This window comes from Octopus bimaculoides, chromosome 24 (genome assembly GCF_046866305.1).
Source record: "Octopus bimaculoides isolate indiv1 chromosome 24, ASM4686630v1, whole genome shotgun sequence".
Classification (NCBI taxonomy): domain Eukaryota; kingdom Metazoa; phylum Mollusca; class Cephalopoda; order Octopoda; family Octopodidae; genus Octopus; species Octopus bimaculoides.
Genome location: NC_142951.1, coordinates 682474 through 707835, shown reverse-complemented (window position 1 = coordinate 707835; position 25362 = coordinate 682474). Strand labels below are relative to the sequence as shown.

The window sequence follows — 25362 nt, the reverse complement described above, 5'->3', positions numbered from 1 at the left end:
TCTTCCATCAAAATTTTGTGTTAATTTTTCTTCTGAAAAAAAGTTATTGTTCTAAATTCTTCATTATTTTCAAAATCATTTGAAACAAAGGTGGCATATTTACAGGAGAATATGGTAACAAAATGTTAACATATGGAATTAGCACCTTGCGACCCAAACAGGCTTAATTACCACTTGCAATTATTTCGCTTGCTCTGCCAATGACTAGGATGGGCAGAAACTCTACAACTGGGACTTCTCAGTCATCTGAAATTAACAGGTTGGTTATCTATTCAATGAGTTTTCATGATCAAATGTTACTAAATTGAACCTATATATCCTGCTAATGAGTGAAATAATGTACTATGTTGTATAGAGCAGAAATATCATTTATACCACTGTTATGTTGTGTATCTTTTGAATGTGGAATTGAAAGGCATAAACAGATATCAGTATTTCATTTATTTCAGCTCATCTGTACAGAATACTCAAGATGAATTCAGATTGCTAGCCCAAAGTATATACATAGAACCGTCCAAAAAAAAAAACCATTTCAAAGATGTGGTGTCTTAAAAAACACTTTATACTTCAAATTGTGTTGACTGAAGGGAAAAACCAATGCAAATGTCACGAATCACACTCCTAATCTCAACTTAGGTTTTGTTTAAAGCCTTCAATGTATTGAATGTTGAAAATCAATCTTTCTTGCCGAACGGCTAATTTCCGGGGGCGTAAACAAACGAATACCGATTGTGAAGCGGTGGTTGGATGCACACACACACACATATATGTATATGGATTCAGTTTTTGTCCACGAAATCCACTCACAAGGCTTTAGTTGGTCTGGGGTTACAGTAGAGGACACTCGCTCAAGGTGTCACGCAGAGGGATTGAACCCGGAACGATGTGGTTGGGAAGCAAGCTGCCATCTTTGTTTACTTAAAAATAAATAGTAGTAAGACTTTAGACGAAAGTTTTATTCGGATCTACCTCCATATTCAGAGAGAACAATTAGAAACGATTTAAAAAAAATTATTGACATTTTTATTTATTTAGTGTGCTGCAAGATTTACTTCCGGTGACGACAACGAGGCTGGGCTCGAGGATTAAGTGGAGCCTCGTTGTGAGGAGGTGTAGCGCGGGAATGTAATTAAGTTTAATGATAGAGTCTTAGTTTCGTAATAGTATAGAAATAATAGTTGCAGCAGTAAACGATATAATAATTGGAAAAAAAATATGTAAATAATATCAAAACAAAAAATACGAACATTTCAAATAATCATTACAATAATTATATTAAAATATATATATAATTATCATAATAAATGTACCGAAATGTTTCTCATTTGTAAGTATCATTTTTTTTCCTTTTACATTTTTATTTGAAAATAATTAAATTTAAAAATATTCTGTTAATGTATGTTTATATAAATTCTCATCGAGGCGATTGTGTGTAAAAGTCCAACACACGTGTATGTGTGTGTCTCTCTCTATATATGTGTATGTGTCTATGTAGTCACTATCACCGCCGCCACCACCACCTCACTCGTCAGCGCGGTGTCTCCGCAGTGAATGGCTCCGTTTTTTGTTGTAGTCGATTATTGCAAGACGACATTAATGTAAGAACTAACCACTTGTATCCGTTATTAATTAATATTTTTTTGTCGCCTTCAAATGCTTAATGTTCTTTACTTCCATCCTCTCGACTAACCCTTAATTGTTCGTCTTGTCTTTAATTAATATAATTATCCATTTACCTGTATTCCGTTCCATTCACCAAACCCAGAACAGTTTGGTTGTAAAAGACGGGACAACAACAACGATGCTCTTGTTTGTTTTGTGTTTAATTTAATTTATTATTTGAGAGAGAGAGAGATAGAATTCTATTTCGTCTCTAGTCTGTTATTTGTATTTTTCTCTAAATCCCACAAAAAAAGAAAAACCATTAAAATTCCAAGCTAAAATCTCCTTAATTCAACCAAATACCTTTACCGCCGCCGCTTCTTCTTCGTGTCCTGTTGGTATTGGCATATTTTAGTTACCGTTATTATTGTTGTTGTTGTCGAAAAGGCATGACTACCACACATTCTTTGTTTCGTTCAGTTATAAATTTGTTACCTTATGTTCATCTTTGGTTTTTGATATTCTTGCCCGTGACAAGCATGAATGTCACTCAATCCTCTTACTTCCGCCTCGTAAAAACAGACCAGATTTTGTTGCTTCCATCACAACAACAATTATTATTATTACGAGAGCCAGTCTTTTTCATGTTAATAGAATATCCACCACATATGTCGCCTTAATTCTTAAAGACACTGAAGCAGGTTTCTCTTGTCTACCTGCCTGAGACACCACGACACTCAGACTTATCATCAGATTTTTTTCCAACCGTGACCACTCCGTCTTCTCAAGACTACATTATCCGTTCTTCTTTCTTGCTTTGAGACTAGTGTATGTTTTGAAGGAGATTTGGCTGCTATTTCTCGTAAGTTAGAACAATCACATAGAGACGTCTTCGACTTGCCTCAAGAATAAAAGTTAAAATGTTATTTTTATTTTCGCAAAAAAAGACCAAGCACTGTGCTTACTTGGTTTATGTATTTGAAACAACAGTGAAATACAGCACTTTTCATCCAACTTATATAAGGTTGAAGTAAAAGAAACACGTCCCCCCACCACACACACAAACACTCCCCCTTTTATTGTGTCTAGATTAGTAAACAGAGCCTCCGAATTCGGCTAAATTCCTAACAATCACAATCTTTATAATTGTTTCTACTCTAGACATAAGGCCTGAATTTAGGGAAGGTAGTTAAGTCGATTAGGTTCACTTAACTGGTATCCGACAAAAGGATCAAAAACTAAGTCGACCTCAGCTGGGTTTGAACTCGGAATGAAAAAGCCAGATGAAATGCTACCGAGTATTTTGTAAAATGCGGTAACGATTCTGCTAGTTTGCCTGTCCTTGTAAGAGTAATAACCCTTTCTATTATGATGAAAATGAGTTGCCCCCTCCCCCAGAATTTCAAGCACAAGGCCTGCAATTTTGTGTGAGGCGGTGGGGGTGGGGGCTAGTTGATTTCATTGATTTCCAGTATTTGACAAGTATTTCTTTGATCGATTCCGAAAAGATGAAAGGTAACGTCCACCTCAGCGGAATTTGAACTCCGAACGTAAAGCCAGAAAAAAAAAATATTGATTTCAAATTTTGGCCCAAAGCCAGTACGTTGGGAGAAAGGGATAGATTGATTACATTTCGATCCTCAGTATTCAACTGGTTCTTATTTTATCGGCCCCGGCCAAATTTAAACTCAGAGCTTGAAGACAGACGAAATGCCGCTCATGATTTTTGCCCATCGTGCTAACGATTCTACCATTTTGCTGAATAATGATAAGGACGAGGGCTCGGATATGAGACATATCCCGATAATTAATGTTTCCTCGTAAACTGTCGATATAGCGGGTGGGGAATTGTAGGAGAAAGAGTGGGTATAGTGAAGGGAGGAGTTACGAGGGTGCAGAAGCCGTAGTAGTTACAATACAAAAGGCAAAGAGAAAGCTTTCGAGTGTCAAAATATTTAAGTTGTTTTTTTCAGTACTTCTGATTCGTGCTATGTTGTTCATTATGTGTGTGTATGCATATATGTATATTATGTATATATAAATGTGTAATTAAAACATTTTGTGTTTGTATTGCATATGTTTATCATAATTTAACGTCCGTTTTCCATTTCCCTGGTATGGGTTGGACGGTTTGACAGGAACTGCCCTGGTTTCATGTCTGCTTTGGCATGGTTTCTACAGCTGGTTGCCCTTCCTAACACCAGCCACTTTACAGAGTGTGTACTGGATGCTTTTACATGGCACCCGCAAGATTAGAAACACTCAGCTGAAGAGGGATGTGGGGAACCTGCCTGTATGCAAGGACAGCCTCAATTTTACTTAGCTTGACATGTCTTTTCAAGCTCAACAAACCATCAGGGCTCTTGGTTCCTTGTCATCCCTTCTGTGAGGCCCAACGTCTGGAGATCCTTTCTCACCACTTTGTCCCATGTCTTGCTAGCTTTACCCCTTCCACATGTTCTCTCCACAATTAGAGATTGGTACCTCTTGATGCAATTGTCTTCATTCATATGCATTACATGGCCATACCAGTGCAGTCTTCTCTCTTGCACGCTACACCTGATGCCCATGTATACCCAGTTTTTCTCTCTCAGCTCAAATACGTATTTGCACACTGATATTATCCATCCAGCAGAGTATATTAGCTTCATTTCTTTCAAGCCTTTCTATGTACACTCAACAGTCACAGTTCATGTCTCACTGCCATGAAGCATGGCTGTTCATCCACAGGCATCATACAATCTGCCTTTCACTCTGAGGGACAGGCCTTTTCTTACTAACACAAGTAGTAGCTCTCTGAACGTTACCCAGCCTATTCTTATTCTTGCAGCTATGCTTTCAGAACAACCTCCACCACTACTAACTTGTCACCTAAGTAACAGAAACTGTCTACTATTCTGACATTTGAGGGATTCTCTTTTTTGTACATTCTTGGTGTTTCATGTATTTCACATCTGCCACATGTAAATGCTACTTTCCAGTGATACCACTGCACTTATGTGTCCATAGCTTGCACCGGGTACACCGTATGGAGTTTACCCTAACACCTTTTCTACATATCGAACAGGGCCATCTCCCTGAAGGGATCTGTAATTTGTGTTTTCCTACTTATCGATACTTTGGCCTTTGCTGAATAAACTCTAAGGCCCCTTTTGACTCCAGTCCTTGCTTCCATACCTGAAATTTCTTCTTTAGTTCCGGTTTTGATTCAGCTGTGCAGGTGTGTGTGTGTATGTATCTGGATTTATGCATTTGCATGAATGTGTGATTACGTCTTATGCTATTCTCCATTGAATCTGCCATTCCCTTGCTCTTATAAAGATTTCTACTGTAAAAACAAGGCTATAGAGAAGTGTGGAGGGCCCAGTTATATCAAACCCAATTACGGAGACGGTCATAGCCCAACTAATTAGGGAGAGAATTAGTTTAGATGAGAAGTGGTTTGGGTTTATGCTAGGGAGAAGCACCACTGATGCTATATTTCTGGTCCGACTGCTGCAGGAGAAATATCTCTCCAAAGATAAACCTCTGTACTTGGGTTTTGCTGACAATCCCTTATCTGGTGGTCAATGCAGAAACTAGGGATATATGAATGGTTGGTGAGAGCTGTACAAGCCATGTACAGGGATGCTGTCAGTAAGGTGAGGGTTGGCAACAAGTATAGCGAAGAATTTGAGGTACATTTAGGGGTTCACCAAGGATCAGTCCTCAGCCCCCTCTTGTTCATCATAGTCCTCCAAGCAATAACAGGAATCCAAGACAGGTTGCCCCTGGGAACTCCTCTATGCTGATGACCTTGCTCTTATAGTTGAATCACTATAAGAACTAGAGAAGAAGTTTCAGGTGTGGAAGCAAGGATTAGAATCAAAGGGCCTTAGAGTTAACCAAAAAAAAAACCAAAGTCTTAGTAAGTAGGAAGGTGGACAAATCACAAATTCCTTTTGGCAATGGTCTGTGAAGCTTCAATGAGAGATCACCAGAAGTTGAGAGCTTTTGTGGTGGTTGCAACCCCTGCGAAAGGTTTAGCTGTGTTGTTGTTCATAACCAGAGGGTACAGGTAGAAACCTGTTTGCTTTGATATATGTTGTACTTGGGGGTGGAAGGACACCAACTTACCATGTCCCCAACATTGTTACTGTTCATGGATGCAGAACAATGAAGAGGCATAAAGGGTGCTACTGTAGATACCTGTTTGAGGTTTTGTCTTTCAAATTTCATATTTTCCTTTAATTTAATTTCAGACTTCAATGATGGAGGCCGAAACCAACAGAAACAACAACAGCAATGTAAGTAGACCTGTTATGCTTTTGTGTGGTTTTTAGATATTTCTGTCAATTTTGACTAATAAAATGTTGGAATCCTGTTGAGAGAAGTGTCGTGTGAATTGTCTTTCCCTATTACACATCATCATCATCATCAAATGTCCATTTTCCATGCAGACATGGATTGGATGGTTCGACAAGACCTGATAAGCCTGAAGACTGTGTTAAGTCCCCAGTGTCTGCTTTGCCAAGGTCTCTCCAGCTGGATGCTCTTCCTAATGCCAACCACTTTACAGAGTGTGGACTGGGTGTTTTTCATAGTACCAGCATTAGTAGGGTCACCAAGTGACTTGCAAGATAAGACCCTTTTACTGACTGAGGGTGCAGTATTGCAGGAGGGAGCTTTGTGCCAGGAAAGGAGGACAGGATAAGGTGTTTTGCAGGAGAAGAGAAACACCTATCTTCTCTAGGATGTTGTATAATACACTTGCACGTATGGTGAATGATGTGTGATGTGCAAATAAGAAGTGTTTGCTATTTCCATGTACAGAACGATTCTTAATGTGTGCCTTTCCAATAACATTTATGAACCACAAATAGTTGTGCCGTGGCGTCAGAAGTAAGGGCTGAAATGGAAACGGGCTTTTGTGGTCCCCATTTGCTCGTTAGTAACGTGGCTGGTATTGAGTTGCTAGCAGACTTTAACTAAAATAATTGACTGGGTGAGGACTTTACCATCATATGAGCTATCAGTTAATTACATTCCCACACACTAATGAACAGTGGCAGAAGTATGTCACCAACAGTACCATCTTCCAGATGACTAACACGAACCAAGGGAGATAACTGCAATACGTTGTCTTTGGGGAGTACATAGACCTACAGAGGGAGGGAGGGATGGAGACGCTCTGCCAGTTGTAGTGATACGTCTTATAAGCATTGGTAGAAAGGGTTGGATAATGAATTAAACGTTTTAATTTATTAAAACAATTGTTTTGCTTTCTCTAGAATGTGAGTTCAAGTTCTATTGCAATCATCTTTGCTTTTCATCCTTTCCTGGTTCATGAAATAAGCATACATTGTTTACTCCCTACAAATTTCCAATTTTATTTATTTCTTTTCTTTTCTTCCATAGATATCTGATCAAAGCTTTGAGAACCTGTCTGCTAAGCGTAAAGATGTCGCAGGTAAAATATTTTATATCTCATTCTTTATTCATTGATGTTAAAACCCTTTCCCCACCGCCCTTGTAACCCGATATATTTCAGTCTAGTTGACATTGTCTCAGTGATAATCAGTGACATTTGATTGAGTGTTTAGAGGTAATGTCATCATCGTCATCGTCATCATTTATCATCCGTTTCCCATGCTGGCATAGGGTGGATGGTTTGACCAGAGCTGGCAAACTGGAGGGCTGTACTAGATTCCCACCTGATTTGGTTTGGTTTCTAAGGTCGGATGCCCTTCCTAACACTAACCGCTTTACAGAGTGGACTGGGTGCTTTTTACGTGACACGAGCTCATACGATATGTATACTTATTTTTAGTTCTGTAAGTCTTTTCCATTTTAAGATGTTTGTTGTGTTTCTGTGCAAAGTTGTTGTTTATAAAATTCATGAAATAAAATAACAAGGAATTCTCAAGACACGACAAAGCACCATTTTCACAACTCAAAACTCAAAATAAATCTGAAAGATGAGGCATTAAGAATACAAATTAGTTCACAGAAATGTCAGGTCACTAATTATTTCCAACTCTTTTTTTTTTTCTTTTCGTTTTACTTGTTGCAGTCATTTGACTGCAGCCATACTGGGGCAACCGCCTTGAAGGGTTTTAGTCGAACAAATTGACCCCAGGACTTATATTTCTTAAGCCTGGTACTTGTTCTATTAGTTTCTTTTGCTGAACCACTAAGTTACGGAGGCATAAGCACACCAGCTCCAGTTGTCAAGCAGTGGTGGAGGACAAAGACACACACACACACACACACACACACACATATACAGGTTTCTTTCAGCTTCCATCTACTAAATCCATTCAGAAGCTGTCAGTTGATGATGACTGTCTCTGCTAACCCTACCACCACTGCCATCATTAAATAACGAATGTCCTGGTGTTTTGCTGCAGGGTCATCTCAGGATGTGTCAGAGTCCAAGAAAAGTAAAATATCTATAGACATCCCAGATGATATTACCACAGCTGGTGAAAAGTAAGTGAAAACCATTTTTTGTTTTTAATTCTTGTAAATTAAGTTCTTTCACTTCATGTTGGCCACATTTCTATCGACACTCCCACCCCCACCACCACCTTACTCTTACTTTGGTACTCTTATCAGCTGTTCTATTCTAAGTCCCACTTTTAGATTTACTATTCAGCAGATAACAATATTGTCCAGTGGATTAGGTTAATGCAAAGGTGATTGTGGTTATTTGGAGGTTTTCTAAACTTTGACACTTATTCTGGAGAAAATGAATTTTATTGAACTCTGTTCATGTCTGACGCCATTTCAAAGTGGAAATTTCAGTCAATTCATTTCTGATTTAATGTTTTTATTTTTACTGTTTTTGTTTACTTTTAAGCTGATGAAATTTAAGATTTAGAGGCGGTGGGAGTCATGTAAATGGAAGTGATTCCTGAGTTCAAAATGTAATGCAAAAAAAACAGCAGAAACTGTTCATAATGTCCACATTTTGGCCTGGAAATTATAGATACATCCTATAACTGTCTCCTTGTTGAGTATATAAGGTAGAGTACCTAGAATAATTATGACATAGGTACTTTATCTACTCCACAACCATCCTACCACCATCATATATCTATCTATCTCAGTGATTCCCAACCGTTTCACTAGCAACGACCCCTTTTATTTAAATGTGTTTCTCCATAGACCCCTTTTAATATCCTTATCCTTGTATGTATATCTATATACTACTAAAATTCTTCTCATTGCTTGCCTGCCTGTCATTTAATACAGTCAAACCAGTGCATGATGGGAAAATGCTCTGAAATATGAATGCAAATGGAATAAAACAAGGTTCGCGTAAATCGGACCACAGATTCCTGAGATATGTGGGGTTTTTTGGCGGGGGGGGGGGTTCCACAAATTTAAGCAGTAAAACCTGGACTTGTTGCTCTGTACTGTGAACACTGGATAGTTTTGTTGGCATAACTACAGATGTGTACCCCACAGACTTTGTAACCTCATAACTTTCAGAAGAATGGATACTTTTTAACAAAATTTTCAACGAATACCATTTAGATGCTGTGGATTCAGAGTACCTAAGGATTTAACTTAAAAACCATGGGAGGAGCTGTTTTGGTAGAAAAAAGAAAAAATTGTAAATATTTTCAGAGGAAAGGGTGTGTGATTCAAGGGAGATTCTAGCACATCCCAAACAACCTTCTGAAATGGGAAAATTGTTTCCATTAATTTTATATTTATATTGTATAACAATTCCTTTTTGTGCACATATAACATAAATAAATGCTGTTACTAGGGTTCAAGTTTATCTTGGAAGTTCTATTTCTATTAGATGCTGTAAATAATCAATAAAACCTTAAACATGAACTTGTAAACCTGACGCAAACAAATTGAATTATTTAAGTGAATCCTCATAAAATTAACTTTCATTTCAATGTTGAAATCAGTTCCATTGTTTTATAACCTGAACCGTCAGTGACCCAACAGGTCACGTGTCGTCTAGTTTGTGTGTGTGATATTTTGAATTTAGCTTGCAGACCACCAGGAGTCCTTGGATCACAGGTTGGAAACCACTGATCTATCTAATGGACATTTGACTTTGGGATTAATAATTCTATTTTTAATTTATCCTTTTTTTCTTAGGGTTAAACGAGCCTTATTGCCATTTTGTGATGTACCATATGAAGATCAGCTCAGGGTAGGTAGAACTTGCTTTGTATATTATGTTTTTTTTTTTTTTTCTTGCCTTGCCAACCATGACATCTTTGGTTTCTTTCCAAAATGTTTTTGTAGTGTTAGTATTAATGTCTTTTATCACATCAGTCCTCTTACCTTTTTCACTGATTATTGCAACATTCCCCTTTGAATAGGTTACATGAACTGGCTTACAGCAAGGGACTACAGGTCTCATTCTTCACAAAAGCATGATAAAATATTAAACATAATCAAAAATAAGAAAGAATAATTAAACGATGCTAATGAGGGTTTTTCTTTTATTTTTGTTTATTTACTTGTTTTTCTTTTTTGTAATGTTTTTTTTAGCGTAAAGCTTCTGATGTCAGAGATGCCATGGTGAAATTTAGTTGGGAAGTTCACCGCACATGTCCAAAATGGAGAAATTGGCTCAAGGAACAGATGAAGAATCATTCTGGAGTTCTTTGTGAAATCGAAAAGATAAGGCCTTCACCTGTTTTGAATGCTTATCGCAATAAATCTGAATTCACCATTGCTAGCAGCTCAAATGGCACTAATGAAAGAATAGTTGGCTTTCGGGTCGGCAGTTACCGTGATGGTTCTAGTGTTGTTGGCGAACCGTACGCCTGTGACAATCTCCCAGATTCCATGAAACTCATCGCCAAAGTGTTCCAACAGTATGTCCGTCAGAGCCAGTACGATGTTTACAATGACCAGACACATGATGGTCACTGGAGGCAGCTGATTGTTCGCACATCCAGCCAAAACGATATCATGATCATTCCTGTTTTTTATGCTCAGTTTCTCTCAGATGTAAGTATTTTTGTCGTTTGTTTTCTCTGCCTGGTCTTTTGTGTGTGGCTTTACGGTTAAGAAACTTGCTCTCCAGCCGCATGGTTTCAGGTTCAGTCCTGTAGTGTGGCATCTTAGGCCAGCCAAAGCCTTGTGAGTTAATTTGGTAGACGGAAACTGAAAGAAGCCTGTCATGTATAGATGCTTGTATGTGTGTACCCCTTTGTCTCGACATGACAATACTGATTGTAAATAAACATCACCATCATACAAGTGAGGTCATTCATTTCCAATCTTCTGTGTTAAACATGTCTGGCCGTTGACCTTGCTTGGAAACAGGTCAAAGTTGGTGACAGGAAGGTCTTTTGGTCCTAGAAAATCTGCCTCAACAAATTCAGTCTGACCCATCCAAGCAAGGAAAGCTGAATATCAAATGATGATCTCTCTCTCTCTCTCTCTTTCTCCCTCTCCTTTTTGTTATCCATTTCTTGTAACATTTCTTTTCCTTTCTTCATAAATCTATTTGTCTTAAAGGCTCATCTTGGGAGTGCTGTGGTCAAAAGGTTCTTAAGGTTTTCCCCCTTCATCTTTGAACCAGATGTTTTGCCTCTCTCTGCTGAATTAAGTCAAGAAATAGTTTTTATATTATATTTGCAACAAAAAAAAAAAATCTTTCACTCAAACTTTAGATTCTTGAAAACTCATAAAAGAAGGAAGAATCAGACCAGACAAAGCTGACTCGAGTTGATTTTGTCGTTTGTTTTTTTTTCATTTGCAGGATGAAGTGGATGCTGAGAAAGCTGCAATGACGGAGTATTTCTCTGATGGTGATGGAGTCCAGTGTGGCGTGACATCCCTCTACTTCAGATGCTTGAGTAACAGGTGAGCGTGTTTGGGTGTTTACAGACATACATAGGCACAGACGTACCTGTATAGCAAGAAGCTTGTCTCACAACCATATGGTTCTAGGGTTCAATCCCACTGCATGGCACCTAGGGCAAGTGTCTTCTGCTATAGCTTCGGACTGACCAAAGCCTTGTGAGTGGATTGGATAGTAGACAGAAAGTGAAAGAAGCCTGTCCTGTATATATGTTTTTTTTTTGTCTTTTATTGGTTGTTGGGGTGCCATGTTGGAGGGTTTTAATTGAATGAATTGACTCCAGTTTTTTAGTTTGTTTTGTAAGTCAGGTACCTATTTTATTAGTCTCCTTTGCTGAACTGCTAAGTTACGACAAACAAACTGATACTGATTGTCAAGCAGTGGGGAGCACAAACAGAAAGACGTACATGAATATTTGTCCCACCCATGTTAGCATGGAAGGTGGACGTTAAATTATGATATGTGTACAGACATGCATTGATGACATGGCAATGTCATGACACAAAATTGGTTTAATTGAAGTTAATGAAACAATAAACATAATTAGCTAATTCCATTCTTTATTATTATTTTTTGTGTGTATATTCACACACTCACACATAATTGATATGATTGTAGGCATTTTATCGTGAATAAAGACAAATAGTTTTACATTGGGTTAAGTATACTACTTACCAACAATGGTTGGCATTCTCCTCAAATTAGAGAACTTAATTATAAGGGAACTGAGAAATGCATAATTTAAAGACAAACAGGTTCTTGACATTCGGATTGGGAATACTTTGATGGCCAAAAGCCACAAAGGCTTTTGGTCTAGTATTCAACCAATTCAGTTGAACTTTTTTCAGGAAGGCAATTGCTTAATCCGTACGGGGCTCTCTGCTCCGGCATCTCTAAACTCTTGACACAATTCATCCTCTTTTTAAATTCGGTGGAGCAATGAAATAATGTATTACTTCAGAAGTTCTTTGAATATGATTCTTGCTTGCAGCTTTGGGGGTTAACAAAACAGCTGTTTCTGCTACCCCCATACACACACACACCTTATTTTCTTTTGCTTCTGTACAATGTGTGGGGCTTACTTTTTGCTTACTCTTCTTACTTTGTATCTAGGGGAAGACTTTGGTGGGTTTTCTTTCTATTCTCCTTTTTTTCCCCTGCAATTCTTTTCTTTTATAGTCTTTTATTCTATTTTTCCTTCTATATCTTTGTCTTTTCATTTTTTAAAAAAATCTTTCCTTTTGTTTTTTGTATGTCCTCATCTTTAATGAAGTAAACGACTAACCCTGACCTCCAGTTTTAAGCCATTTCGTTTTAGCTCTTCTGCTTCTCATCTCTAAACGGTTTTTCTTTCCTTTCACTAGACTTGGCAGCTGTAGACAACATGCTGTCAACGAACATTTATGGGGCAAGAAGGTAACATCGGTTGCTTGTTTTCTTTTAGCTCAGACATTGGCTTCTTTCCATGATTATTTTTTTTATCATTTTCTTTACAATTACTAGTCTTGAGAAATTGAAAACAGAAAAAATTAACCTACAAGAATTAAAGTATTAACGAGGAAAAAACATTTATTTAGCATAAATATATATATTTTTTAAATAATTAGTATGATCCATCTTTTGTACAATTTAAAAAATTGATCTGTGCAAAGAAAAAGAAAATTTGGCTTTGATGAAATTCATCAATTAATCAAATTTAAAATTAGTTTGTCTTTTAATTAATCCCTGTTATATAAACCCTTATCCCTATTAAACTCTTTTGGTATCAACCTGCCAGAGATTGCTTCTATCACATCAACTTATTGTTTAAAATGATCCAACTTAAAACTTCCCATCAACATTTCTTCTTAATTTATGTTCAAGAAAAAACTTATTTCAAAATTAATTGAATCACACATTATGTACTTTTACTAAAAATATGGCAACAAAATGGTGAAAGCATACTTTGCCATGTTTTTCACCCGCGACACACTACAAAATGCCTTTCTTCAAAATTTCCTGTTAATTTAAGTTCCAAACACCAGCTTAATAATAATGACAGTTATTTTATTAAATTTTTCATTATTTTCAAAACCAATTAAAACAAAACTAGTGTATTTCAGTAGCAATATACTAATGTATGGGTTAATTATTTAAGTTTTGTGTTCTAGCAAGAGGACTTCTCTCTTAATTACAATTACCTCTGTCACATTTTAATGAACTTTCTTTTGTGTCTGTTTCAGTGTATCACAGAAGTGTTACTAGAACTTAGCTTCCACATTTATCCTGACACTTTCTTCTCATGTAAGTCTCTCCACAAGTTTTTACTTCTCCACCAATTCCAGTCTTAACCAGAGTTCTTCCTTGTTTTGCTCATTGGACTGTGGTCAATGAAGCGTTTTAGTAAAAGTCGCTGACCCCTCTGTTCATGCTATTAAGTCCAGTACTTGTTCTGTCAATCTCATTCATAACTATTGAACACAAATGTGATCACTGATATCACAAGGTCATGGGTTCAAATGGGTTGTATTATATCAGAGGAATACTGGGTCGAAGCCTTAAAACATTAGGTTGAAAGCATCTGACAAAAAGTTTGAAATGAATAGCAATACAATGGCTAATTGACTCCTCTAACCCTTACCAACATATTTTAAAGAACGTTCATTATATTTTAATTAAACCTTTGACTAGTATTTAAACATGTGTTAAACTTATGATGATGACAGACTTTTTCTTTTTCTAGTCAACAACCCTGCTGCAGCCCTCCTCTACACGATGGTTGGTGATCTTTGCTTGGAAGAACCAAATAACATTGTCTTTAATATCTGCTGCAGCACTGGCACTGTGGCACTGAGTCTTGCCAAGGTTAGCTATCACTTTGTTGTCATTGCTGTTGGTTGGAGGGGGGGGGGGTCTGTGTGAATTAGCTAAACATTTTCTCCAGCTTATACACACATTATATATATATATATATATATATATATATATATAATGTGCACTTGCACACACACAATTATACATACACCCACATATACTTTATACATTTGTACCCAGAAATATATATATATACAATAATACCTCACTTTACAAGTACCCACTTTACGAGACCCCAGGTTTACAAGTGTTTACGTGTTTTCATACGAGCTGTCTCTGGGTACAAATTAACTTGTATATCAAGGCATTACTCTACTTGTATATATATATATACACATGTACACACAATTATATATATATATATATATATATTGGCTTATATACTGTATATACACAAATATACATGCATGCACATAAAACTAACAACCGAACTTGGTTCTGTTTCCATTGTTAAAAATCTAACCTGAAACCTACCCAGGTTGATACATTAATACCAAACCACTTTACACAACTCTCTTTCGTTCATTTAATCCTTTGGAATTTGAATTTATTCTGTCCAATGTAATGCTTATTTAATCACATTGTTTTGAATTAATCTCAGCTTTGAGACGGTGATGATGTGATTGTATATTTTTAGAATGACATTGTAGAATAGGTGTGAGAGGCCAGATCTAACTGGCTTGAGCACAAAACAGGTGAAATATTTGGGCTGAATGCTAAAGAATTAAAGCTGATAGAATATATTCCAAAGTCAATTTTGACTAGATTTGATCTCAGAATTTTGGGGCCTGAAATTAAGAGCTGCAGTACATTCAGCCATTGTGCTCTGTGGTTTCTACCATCCCACTACCTTCTGTTGAACTCAGTATTAACAAATCATTTTGATAAAGTGTAATTAATTAAAAAAAAAAAAGACTTGCTTCCATTGGATTGAAACGGCAGAAGAAAAACTGCTGGTTGCATGGATTTTTTTCTAATATTGTTTCACATTCTGGCACAAGGCCAGTAATTTTAGGGTGAAAGGTTTGATTACATTGACCCCAGTATTTAACTGGTACTTTTATGTTGTTGACCCCTGAAAGGATGAAAGGCAAAGTAGACCTCAGCAGAATTTGACTTCAGAATGTAAAAAGATCCCAGAAATGCCACACCAAGCATTTCCTCGATCATGCTGGTCACTTTGCCAACTGACCACCTTCAGCCCCCTCGTACTGATTACCTTAGTCATTCTCTTTCTCACTCACCCCCCACCCCATCTACTATTTTCTCTTCTTCTCCTTTGTACCCCTAATTCTTCTCACACTCTCCTCTTTGTTTCAGAGGGTAAAAAGTGTTGTCGCTGTTGATATGTGGGCTGCCAACATCGAGGAAGCAAAGAAGAATGCGGAATTAAACAGTAAATACAATCTTTTCTTAGTTTTCTTTTTGTCTGTTGATGTGGGTGTGTGGGTGAGAAGCTTGCTTCCCAAATCAGATGGTTTTTGGGTTCAATCTCAATGTGTAACTTCTTGGGCAAGTGTCTTCTAATATAGCCCTGGGATGACCAAAGCCTTGTTATTGGATTGGGTTGACGGAAACTGAAAGATATCCGTCGTGTGTGTGTGTTATGTATGTTAGGGTTTCCTTGTCCTGACATCACATGATTGTTGCAAATGAACATCATTCGTTTCCATTCTTCTGAAAAAACATGTCTGGCTGTGAAGAAATATGAACTTCATTGGCAACAGGAAGGACATCCATTATAAAGAATCTGTCTCAATAAACTGTTTGATCCAGGCAAACATAAGGAAAATGGACATTAGATATGATGATGATGACGGTGGTGGTGGTGATTGAAAGCCCTTATGTGCCAGAGTAATACTGTATAACTTTTTTGACCCCCCTCAAATTTACCTGGCCCCACTTTATCCCTTTGTACCACTCACTGTCCTAGGTTGTTGTTGATTTCTGTATAGAAAGATGTGGATTAGGTTTTGATGAAGGGAAATGATTGCTCTTGAGCAGGTCTTTCCCTTCTTCTTACTGTATTTCTGTTGAGATTCACTCTTTTTTAATTCAGTAAATTTTAGGAATAAGAAAGAATTTAGTAAATAACTTTCTTGTTCTTAAGGTCATTTTTAAGACAGGAAGAGCTGTGTTGGGTGGATGGAGTATTAAATGGTGTAATACTGGATCATTGGATTTATGTGGCATTATTCTGTGTTGCGAAAGAAGGCTACACACTTAAATAGCATCAAGCTACATTCTCCCAAATTTGAGTTGACCATTGCCAAATGTCTCTCTACCAACACACTCTGTGTTGCAATTAACAGCTCCACAATTTGCTCTGTACTTCAATATAAATTCACAGTTTGTAATGATACAAAAGTTCAAATCCACTCTGAGCCAGGTTGTCTCTTCTGTTGCTACCAAGGGTTCGTTAAGCTATTATTTGGTTTTAAACTCTGTAATGAACTTTCTTATATGGTATTGATGTCACAATGCAAACACTGTTCTTATCAGGGACGTCCACACTGGACTGTGTTTATCTCTGGTTTCCATGGTTTCGGGTAAATGAGGAAGAAATCTCTGTGGATAGAATCCCTGCCTTGTTGGCAGCTTTATCCTTCGGCTGGAATTGGACTCTTCAAGTCAATGAATCGGGCATCAGTGTTCCATTCCTGTCTTTAATTACAGTGGTGGAACCTTTCTGTCAATAATTAATTAACTTGGCTGTAACGAACATGGGAAGAGAAAGTGGGGTTTGTTGTGAAGGGCTGCAAACTGTCAAATGTTTCAACTGATACTCTGGTGTTTCTACAAATCCATATTTTGATGATGACTACAACCTGTTATTCTCTTCTTCTCTAGATGTGACTAATGTTATCTTCCACCATGCAAAGGCTGAGGAAGTGACCAACCAGTTAGACCGATGGCTGAAAGGTCAAAGTGCAGTAGCTGTACTCGACTCGCCTTGTGCTGAAATGCGTAAGTTTATGTATTCATTTTTTTTTTTTTTTTTTTCTAATTAATTTTGCTATTTGGTTGCTTGACTTGCAAGAAATAACAGCCAAATGTTCTTCAAGTCACACCCTACCATCTTAAAGAAAAAAAATATGTTGGATTATCTCGTCGTGGGTTTCTTAAACCAATCACTTCCGGCCCAAATATTGTTTAAGGTTCAAGCTGGCCAGATGCAGCCTCTCACACCTTATTGTTTTGCTGTACAATCTGCCACTGCATGATGCCGTCTCCTCGTCTGCTCTTATTATTCATCTCTCCTTTACAGTTTAGTATTTCCATCAACACTGCACAGCAATCAGTTTGTCATTCCTGGATGTATACAATGCAACATATTCAAGAAGACCTGAGTGTGAGGAGGGGGCGGGGAGTATTGATGTAGATTCTAAAATCATTGGCAGCTCCTTTGCTGCTAGATTTCTCTCGAAATACTTTCATTTTCATTTAGCATTTAAACTGGCCAAGTCCAGCTACAATATTCTACCTGTTTTATGTTCAAACCAACCAGATTGGGTCTCTCACACTTACCTTGCAATGTCATTCCAAAAAAAATATACAATCACATCATCAAAATCTCAAAGGAACAAGATAATGCCTGATTAATTCAAAACGACAAAAGATAAGAATTTATAATTCAATTTAATCTGAATACTGAAGGGTTGAAAGAAATTCTTTTAGTAGAATGAGGGAGGATAGTCTGAGATGGGTTGGTATGAAAAATCATAATCTTAATTGCAGCCATTAATTTGACTGACAATCTGGTGTTTATCAACGTAATGCACATTTTATCCCAGTTTGCTGGATCTGTACATCACACTGGAATATTGTCCTAAATTTTCACCAGGAACTATAGCTATTCAATAACTTGTTATTTCTTCTGCTTGTTTTACAGAAAGCAAAGTGATATACGCCCTTCGCCGCTGTCATTTCATCCATCGAGTGATCTACATCTCGTGTAACCCTGTGGCTGCCATTCAGAATTTCACTGAGTAAGTTATTATTATTGTTAGATGTTCGGGGCATTTACATCATTGCTACTCTTTCAGCTGCCTTATTTCTTCTGTTCATACGTTTTATTATTATTTTTGTGGTTTTTAAAATTCTGTTCCCCCACCACCACCCTGATCGTTTTCTGAATGATTGGATGCCAACCGTTAACCTGTTCTCCAAATAGGGGATCACTTATTTCACACGGGTTCGAAGGCCCTTTGTGTCTCTTTCAAGTGATCAATCAATTTGTTGACAGCAGAAACTGACAACCACATCAACTGCCACACTTCCATATAAGCACATGTAAACACACCCACACACACACCTTTGATTGGCCCTAGGTTTATATTAGAAGGTTCTTCCCCGTGGGACTGAACCTGAAGCCATGTTGCAAAGCAAACCTGTTGACCACAAAAACCATGGCTAAAACGGTCAACTTTCAAATGCTTCCTTACCCAGTCTGTCTTTAGGGGAAGGAGGAACAACCTGACAAAGGACTTGTTAAGCTTACTTTTAAGTAAAAGAAACAAACTGTAGAGTTTGGAAGATGAAGTCTTCAGTAGTGTTTTTATAAATCATAGAATCTGCCAGAAATATTGGAGGTTAATCTTCAGTTTCCAATTTTACCTTTTTGTTCCCCAAGCTTAATACAGAGAGATTTTGTTTTCTTGTTGCAGTTTGATGAGACCGAAATCACAGACGATGAAAGGTAAAGCTTTCTACCCTGTGAAAGCTATTCCTGTTGATTTGTCACCCCATACGAAACTCTGTGTAATGGTTGTCATGTTTAAGAGAAGACGTAAGTAGAAGCAAAAAATGATTTATTTTCTAAAAGTTCTCTTTTTATTCTTTCTCTCATTTTTCTTTTACTTCCCCCCCCCCCTCTCTCCATATAAATTCATAACCATCATATCCTGGTTCCTGGCTTTCCCAGCATTAACCAAATGCAATTCTTTTCATACGTAACAAAGTGATTTATCATCAATAAAGTCGTCTGCATGAAAGACATTGAACTTGCACTTCCACGTGGCCTCTGCTAATTCACTTCATAGCAATTCTCTACCCTTGAGCAATATATGTAGGTCCGAGCTTGCAGAATCAATAGCATGCTGAGGGGCAAATGGTTAGCACCATTTTGTCCATCTTTATGTTCAGATTCTGCCAAAGTTGCTTTTCATCCATTCAGGATCGACAAATTAAGTACCAGTCGAGTACTGGGGCGTGGGGTGGGGGATATATAATCAACACTCCCCACCGAAATTGCTAGCCTTGTAACCAAAATTTGAAACCCCTACATTTCATAAGACTGTGATTTAACCCTGTTTCCATGGTAATTACAACTGTCCCCAACTGAACGGGAAGCTAGTCTGTCACAGGGTGAACTTCCCAGTTATTTTTGAAACTCATTTCTGGAGCAACATGAAATGAAGTGTTTTGCTCAAGAACACAACATTCTGCCCAGTTCAAGAATTGAAACCACAACCTTATCCGTGTGAGTACAACAGCTTAACTACTAGACCAGTACACCTTTGCTACAGTCAATGTTGATGTGTTTAATTGAATATTAAGCTGACTTCATGTATATTCCACTTTTAAGATGTCACCTGTGTGCGTGCCAATAGCCTTTGTTTGAATCTCTTACCATCCCCTTTCCACAATGTGACAGATTGTTCTCACGCTACAGGACTCTGTCTGAAGCGTTTTAATATCAGGCGGGGAAAGGCAGCGAGCTGGCTGAATGGTTAGCATGCCGGGGAAAATGCTTACCGGTATTTCATCTGTCTTTACGTTCTGAGTTCAAATTCTGCCGAGGTTGACTTTGCCTTCCATCCTTTCAGGAGTCAATAAATTAAGTACCAGTTGCGTACTGGTGTCAATCTAATCAACTGCCTCCCCCCCCTCCCCAGAAATTTTGGGCCTTGTGCCTAGAGTAGAAAAGAATATAAGAGGGAAAACATTTGCAGAAACATACAATAAATTCGTAAAACAACATCTTTCTATTCGTTAGATGATAGAATAATGCAATCAAGTTTTTTGTTCTCTCTCTTTTTTCCTTTAGGTTTCCATACGGACATGATGTGTTAAAACAGTGGAATTTTGCAGGCACAGTGTTAGCAATAACCAATTTCAAAGCAGGTTTGGTTTGACTGCGAGAAGGTAAAATTTTGAAAGAAAACGTCATAAAATGAAATAACAGCAAAATGTATTTTGGGGCCGGGGAGGGGGGAGAGAAAAACAAACGTACACAAGTTGTGGGGAGGGGCTGGAAAAATGATAAAAATAAACCTAGTACCTTGTGTAGAAATTAAATACTTTCTATAATAACCCCCGAAATCTCCCACCACCAAAAAAGTGAAACAGATTTCTGTTCTACTTGGTTCATTCTTCACTTCACCTCACCATTAAAAACAAAAAAAATAACAATTTGTTTTTTTTTTTTCTTTCTGTGTGGGTTTGGCTTTTTTTTTTTTAAATTTGTTTTTGAAAAATGTTTTCAAATTTAGTCAAATTTTAAACATGTTTCGCTTTTTTTTTTTAAACTTAAAATCATTGAACCATGGCCATGTTGGGGCACTGCCTTGAATGATTTAGTCGCACAAATCGACCCCAGGACTCTTAAACCTGGTACTTTATTCTATTGAACTGTTACAGGCATGTAAATAAACTAACGCAGGTGGTGCGGAGAATAAACACACACATGTAGGTGTATGGATACATATATACACATACATACACAATGGAGCTTCAACACAGTTTCCACCTACCAAATTTTCTCAAAAGGCATTAACGAACCTGGTAATATAGAAAACACTTGCTCGAGGTGCCATACAGTGGGACTGAACCCAAAACCCTTTGGTTGCAAAGCAAGCTTCTTAACCTTAGCCATGCTTTACCCCAAAAAATTCTTTAAAAAAAATGTTTTTTTTTTTTTTTTTTAAGTAAAATCTAAAATCGTATTTCCAAACCAAAGTAATTAATGTAGAGTTAGAGGTTTAACTGATTAACATAATTAGCTAAATGAACAAACTGATGGAATCAACTAACTTTTGAAAGCCAGGAAAATATTTTTTTATTATTTCTTCAAAAGAAAAAAAAATATTTTAAAAAATGGTCGTGAAGAGGGGCAGATGTATCAAATTTTCTCTGTTTTGGGTGTAGGTAAGATTATTTTACACCAACAGACGTGTATTTTTGTATATATGTGTGTGTGTGTATATATTTTGGTCAGGTCCATCTCTAATTACTCTGAGTTTTTGCCTGCAGATACACAGGGTCTTCAGCCAAAGAACAATTCAACCAAAAATAAAAATGTTATTAATCTCTACTTTGGTTATTGAGTACTCTCTTCCAACACTAAACAGATGTGTGTGTTATATATGTGTATATATATAAAATCTGTGTGTTGTTAAATATGCAAATATTGATTTCTTTTATTGGCCCAAGGCCACAAAATTTATAAAGGATAGAATCAATTGAATTGCCTCTCAGCATATTACTGGTACTCATTGCTTTGGCTTTGTAGAGCTGAAAGGTAAAGATGATGAAAAGTCTTGAAGTCAGAACATAACTAAACACAGCAAAGTGTTTCATGGGATGCTCTACCGACTCTCATCTATTTCCCTCCAAGTTAATTATCATCACATAGTGTTTTTTTTTTTTTTAAGATACATCCTCTTAGAGATTTTGGACCTAAAATATGACCTTTATTTTGAGGATAGCTTAGAAATTGGTTGTTATATTGAGCAGGTAAAGCAACGATTTAGAAGCTTCCTTGCTAGGAAGGGTTTATGGTTTCCAATGTAATCTACTTTAAATTATTCAACAAAAAGATTTCAATGAAACCAACTTAAATATCGAATGACACTGTTTTATGAAAGTCTGTGCAATGCATTTAGAGATACAGGGAGAGAGAGAGAGAGAGAGAGAGAGAGATTGAAGGGTTACATGTTTCCTACACATTTATTTCATTGAAATAAATGAGAGAGAGAGAGAGTGAAGTACATATCTTGAAGTTTTGTAAACAAACTGTCAATAGAATGAGGGTTGTTCTTTGGGGATGATTTTTACGTTGAAGCCATCCTTGCATTCATGAATAAAAAGAAAGAAGAAAAAGAGCAACTGGAAGGGAACCAGTCAATGAATAATGCTTGGGGGTTTTACAATAATTAAAGTAAAATCTAGTCTGCCCTTGTGTAGGTTTTTGTTTTGTTTTCAAATAATATTGTGTGTGCTTAATTAATGAAAAGACGAAAATAAAAAGAAAAACTATATAAAAATTAAAAAGGATCATTTAATAAAGTTTGCAAATTTGAAATGTTGAAACTTGTCTCGTTGCTATACAAGATAGTTCAAATTTGTGAACTTTATGTAAAACATACAAACATATATATGTATTACACACACATTAAACATTTAATATACACATACACACACTCCTTTGGTATTATATCCAGATATACATACGTGCTTGAGTGTGGACCTAAACTTTGTTGCATATTTATACAATATATACATGTAAATTGGTTAAGTCTCTGTGTGTGTGTATACATGAGTGTATATATTATATATAGTGTATAAAGACTATGTGTATCATAAAAGAAAATAAGGAAGAAAGATAACAGCAGTCTAATGAGATAATGGGCGAGAAGGAAGGAAAGAAAGATAGACATTGATAAATTGTTTTTTTTTTACAATCGGTGGAGGGTGGGGGTCTTTTTTCTCATTTGTCTGAGGTGGTGGGGGGGGGGGTAAAGACGTAATGGGGCTTAACATGCTAACAACTCTGATTCGAGTAGTTTTACTGCTGATTGTATGAGTGATGTGAGAGAAGAAGAGTTTGTAACAATGACCAAAAGATAAAAGAAACGGGCGGAGGGTGGGTGGGCAATGAAGAAACAAAGAATTAGAAATTTAAAAGAATCATTTATCTCTTTTTTTTTTTTTGTTACCCTTGTCATTTAGTGGGTGATGGGGGTTGTATGTGTAAATGTGCATATATATATATATATATATATATATATATATATACGTACATATATATATATATGTATGCACACATACATATTATATATATATTTTATAGATATATATATATATATATATATATATTGTCATGGCATTTAGCAGTTAATTAAAAACAGTCTAGCTGGGCATGTCATCAACTTTGCTGTCGTCATTGTCATCGTCATCGTCTTTATCATTATTATCTCCTTCATCATCATTGTCGTTGTTGTGGTCTTCTTCTTCATCGCTCTCAAGAGCTGCCAGCCTCGACTCGAGTTCTTCAATGCGCTTATCCAACTTCTCTACGGTTGCAGTCAGCATCTTCACCTCCTCCATCACCACTTTCGGATCGAAGTTCTGAGATGGAAAATAAAAGATGTATTATACACAAGTAATACCACTGACGCGTATACACACTTGTCTACATATACTGTCGGCTCTTTACCAATTTCCTACAGAATTAAATCGACACTTGACGAATGAGAAAGTATCAAAATATATATTTATTTATATATATTTATTTATTTATATATATCTATTAATATATATTTATTTATTTATATATATTTATTTATTTATATATTTCTATTTATATATATCTATATATATATTTATATATATCTATATTTATTTATACATATCTATATATATATTTATTTATATTTATATATTTCTTTATTTGTATATATTTATTTTATATATATATATATATATGTCTTTATTTGTATTTATCTATTTATATATATTTATTTATTTATATATATATATATTTATATATATTTATTTATTTATATATATTTATATATTTATTTATTTATATATATTTATATATATTTATTTATTTATATATATATATATATATTTATATATATATATTACTCATATATATATATATTACTCATATATATATATATTACTCATATATATATATATATTATTCATATATATATATATATTATTTATATATATATATTTATTTATTTATATATATACATATTATTTATATATATTTATTTATATATAATTATTTATATATATATATTTATTTATATATAATTATTTATTTCTTTGTATATATATTTATTTTTATTTATTTATATATATATATATAAATGCCCTGCCAAAACATTTGAGAGACATGCAAGACATGGATGCGGAGGTCTTCAAGACAAAACTTGATGCTTTCCTCTCTACGATACCAGACGAACCAATGGCTCGTAATGAGATGCAGTTTAGGGCAGCTATGTCAAATTCTCTTATACACCAGATGTGCCATCAAAACTCTTGATTGGTCCATGTCAGGTGGGGGAGAAGAGCCATGCAAGGAACGTGAAAATCACGGTGGTGCACCAGCATGACCGCAGCCACTTGGCTGAAACACATAAATAAATAAATAAATAAAATAAATATATATATTTATTCATTTATATATATATATATTTATTTATATATATATATTTATTTATATATTTATTTATATATATATATATTTATTTATATATATATATTTATTTATATATATATATATTTATTTATATATATATATATATATTTATTTATATATATATATATATATTTATTTATATATATATATATATATATTTATTTATATATATATATATATATATTTATTTATATATATATATATATATATTTATTTATATATATATATATATTTATCGAGCGAGATCGTTGCCAGTGCCCCTGGACTGGCTTGTGTGGGTGGCACATAAAAGACACCATTTCGAGCGTGGCCGTTTTCGTGCGGGTGACACGTAAAAGCACCCCACTACACTCTCTGAGTGGTTGGCGTTAGGAAGGCCATCCAGCTGTAGAAACTCTGCCAAATCAGGCTGGAGCCTGGTGTTGCCATCCGGTTTCACCAGTCCTCAGTCAAATCGTCCAACCCATGCTAGCATGGAAAGCGGACGTTAAACGATGATGATGATATATATTTATTTATATATATATATAATATATATTTATTTATATATATATATATATTTATTTATATATATATATATATTTATTTATATATATATATTATAAATATATATATATATTATATAAATATATTTATATAT

The 25362-nt window shown here is 35.8% G+C and overlaps 2 protein-coding genes across 8 annotated transcripts in view; one reads left to right on the top strand and one right to left on the bottom strand.

Annotated features, from left to right (window-relative positions):
- Window positions 1-101: 101 nt before the first annotated feature.
- On the top strand, window positions 102-22597 carry LOC106871377 (tRNA (uracil-5-)-methyltransferase homolog A). 3 transcript variants are annotated; one of them, XM_089341161.1, is made up of 15 exons: window positions 102-259; window positions 5844-5888; window positions 7000-7051; window positions 7992-8073; window positions 9709-9763; window positions 10108-10572; window positions 11330-11433; window positions 12796-12847; window positions 13654-13714; window positions 14154-14275; window positions 15605-15680; window positions 17135-17251; window positions 18177-18273; window positions 18952-19073; window positions 20334-22597. In XM_089341161.1, the coding sequence occupies exons 2-15, from the start codon at window positions 5850-5852 to the stop codon at window positions 20357-20359; spliced, it is 1470 nt and encodes a 489-aa protein (XP_089197287.1). In that variant the 5' UTR covers window positions 102-259; window positions 5844-5849; the 3' UTR covers window positions 20360-22597. The 3 variants fall into 3 exon arrangements, with proteins under 3 accessions (XP_089197287.1, XP_014773284.1, XP_014773283.2); XM_014917798.3 differs by lacking the exon at window positions 102-259 and adding an exon at window positions 1113-1327; XM_014917797.3 differs by lacking the exon at window positions 102-259 and adding an exon at window positions 1539-1598.
- Window positions 22598-23357: 760 nt separating this feature from the next.
- LOC106869567 (coronin-1C-A) overlaps window positions 23358-25362 on the bottom strand; it is a 91356-nt gene continuing 89351 nt past the window's right edge. For all 5 annotated transcript variants that reach the window (XM_089341159.1, XM_052976598.2, XM_052976596.2 and 2 more), the window contains one exon: window positions 23358-23635. In XM_089341159.1, the coding sequence (XP_089197285.1) occupies window positions 23417-23635 (219 nt within the window). In that variant the 3' untranslated portion in view covers window positions 23358-23416. The remainder of the gene's footprint in view (window positions 23636-25362) is intronic.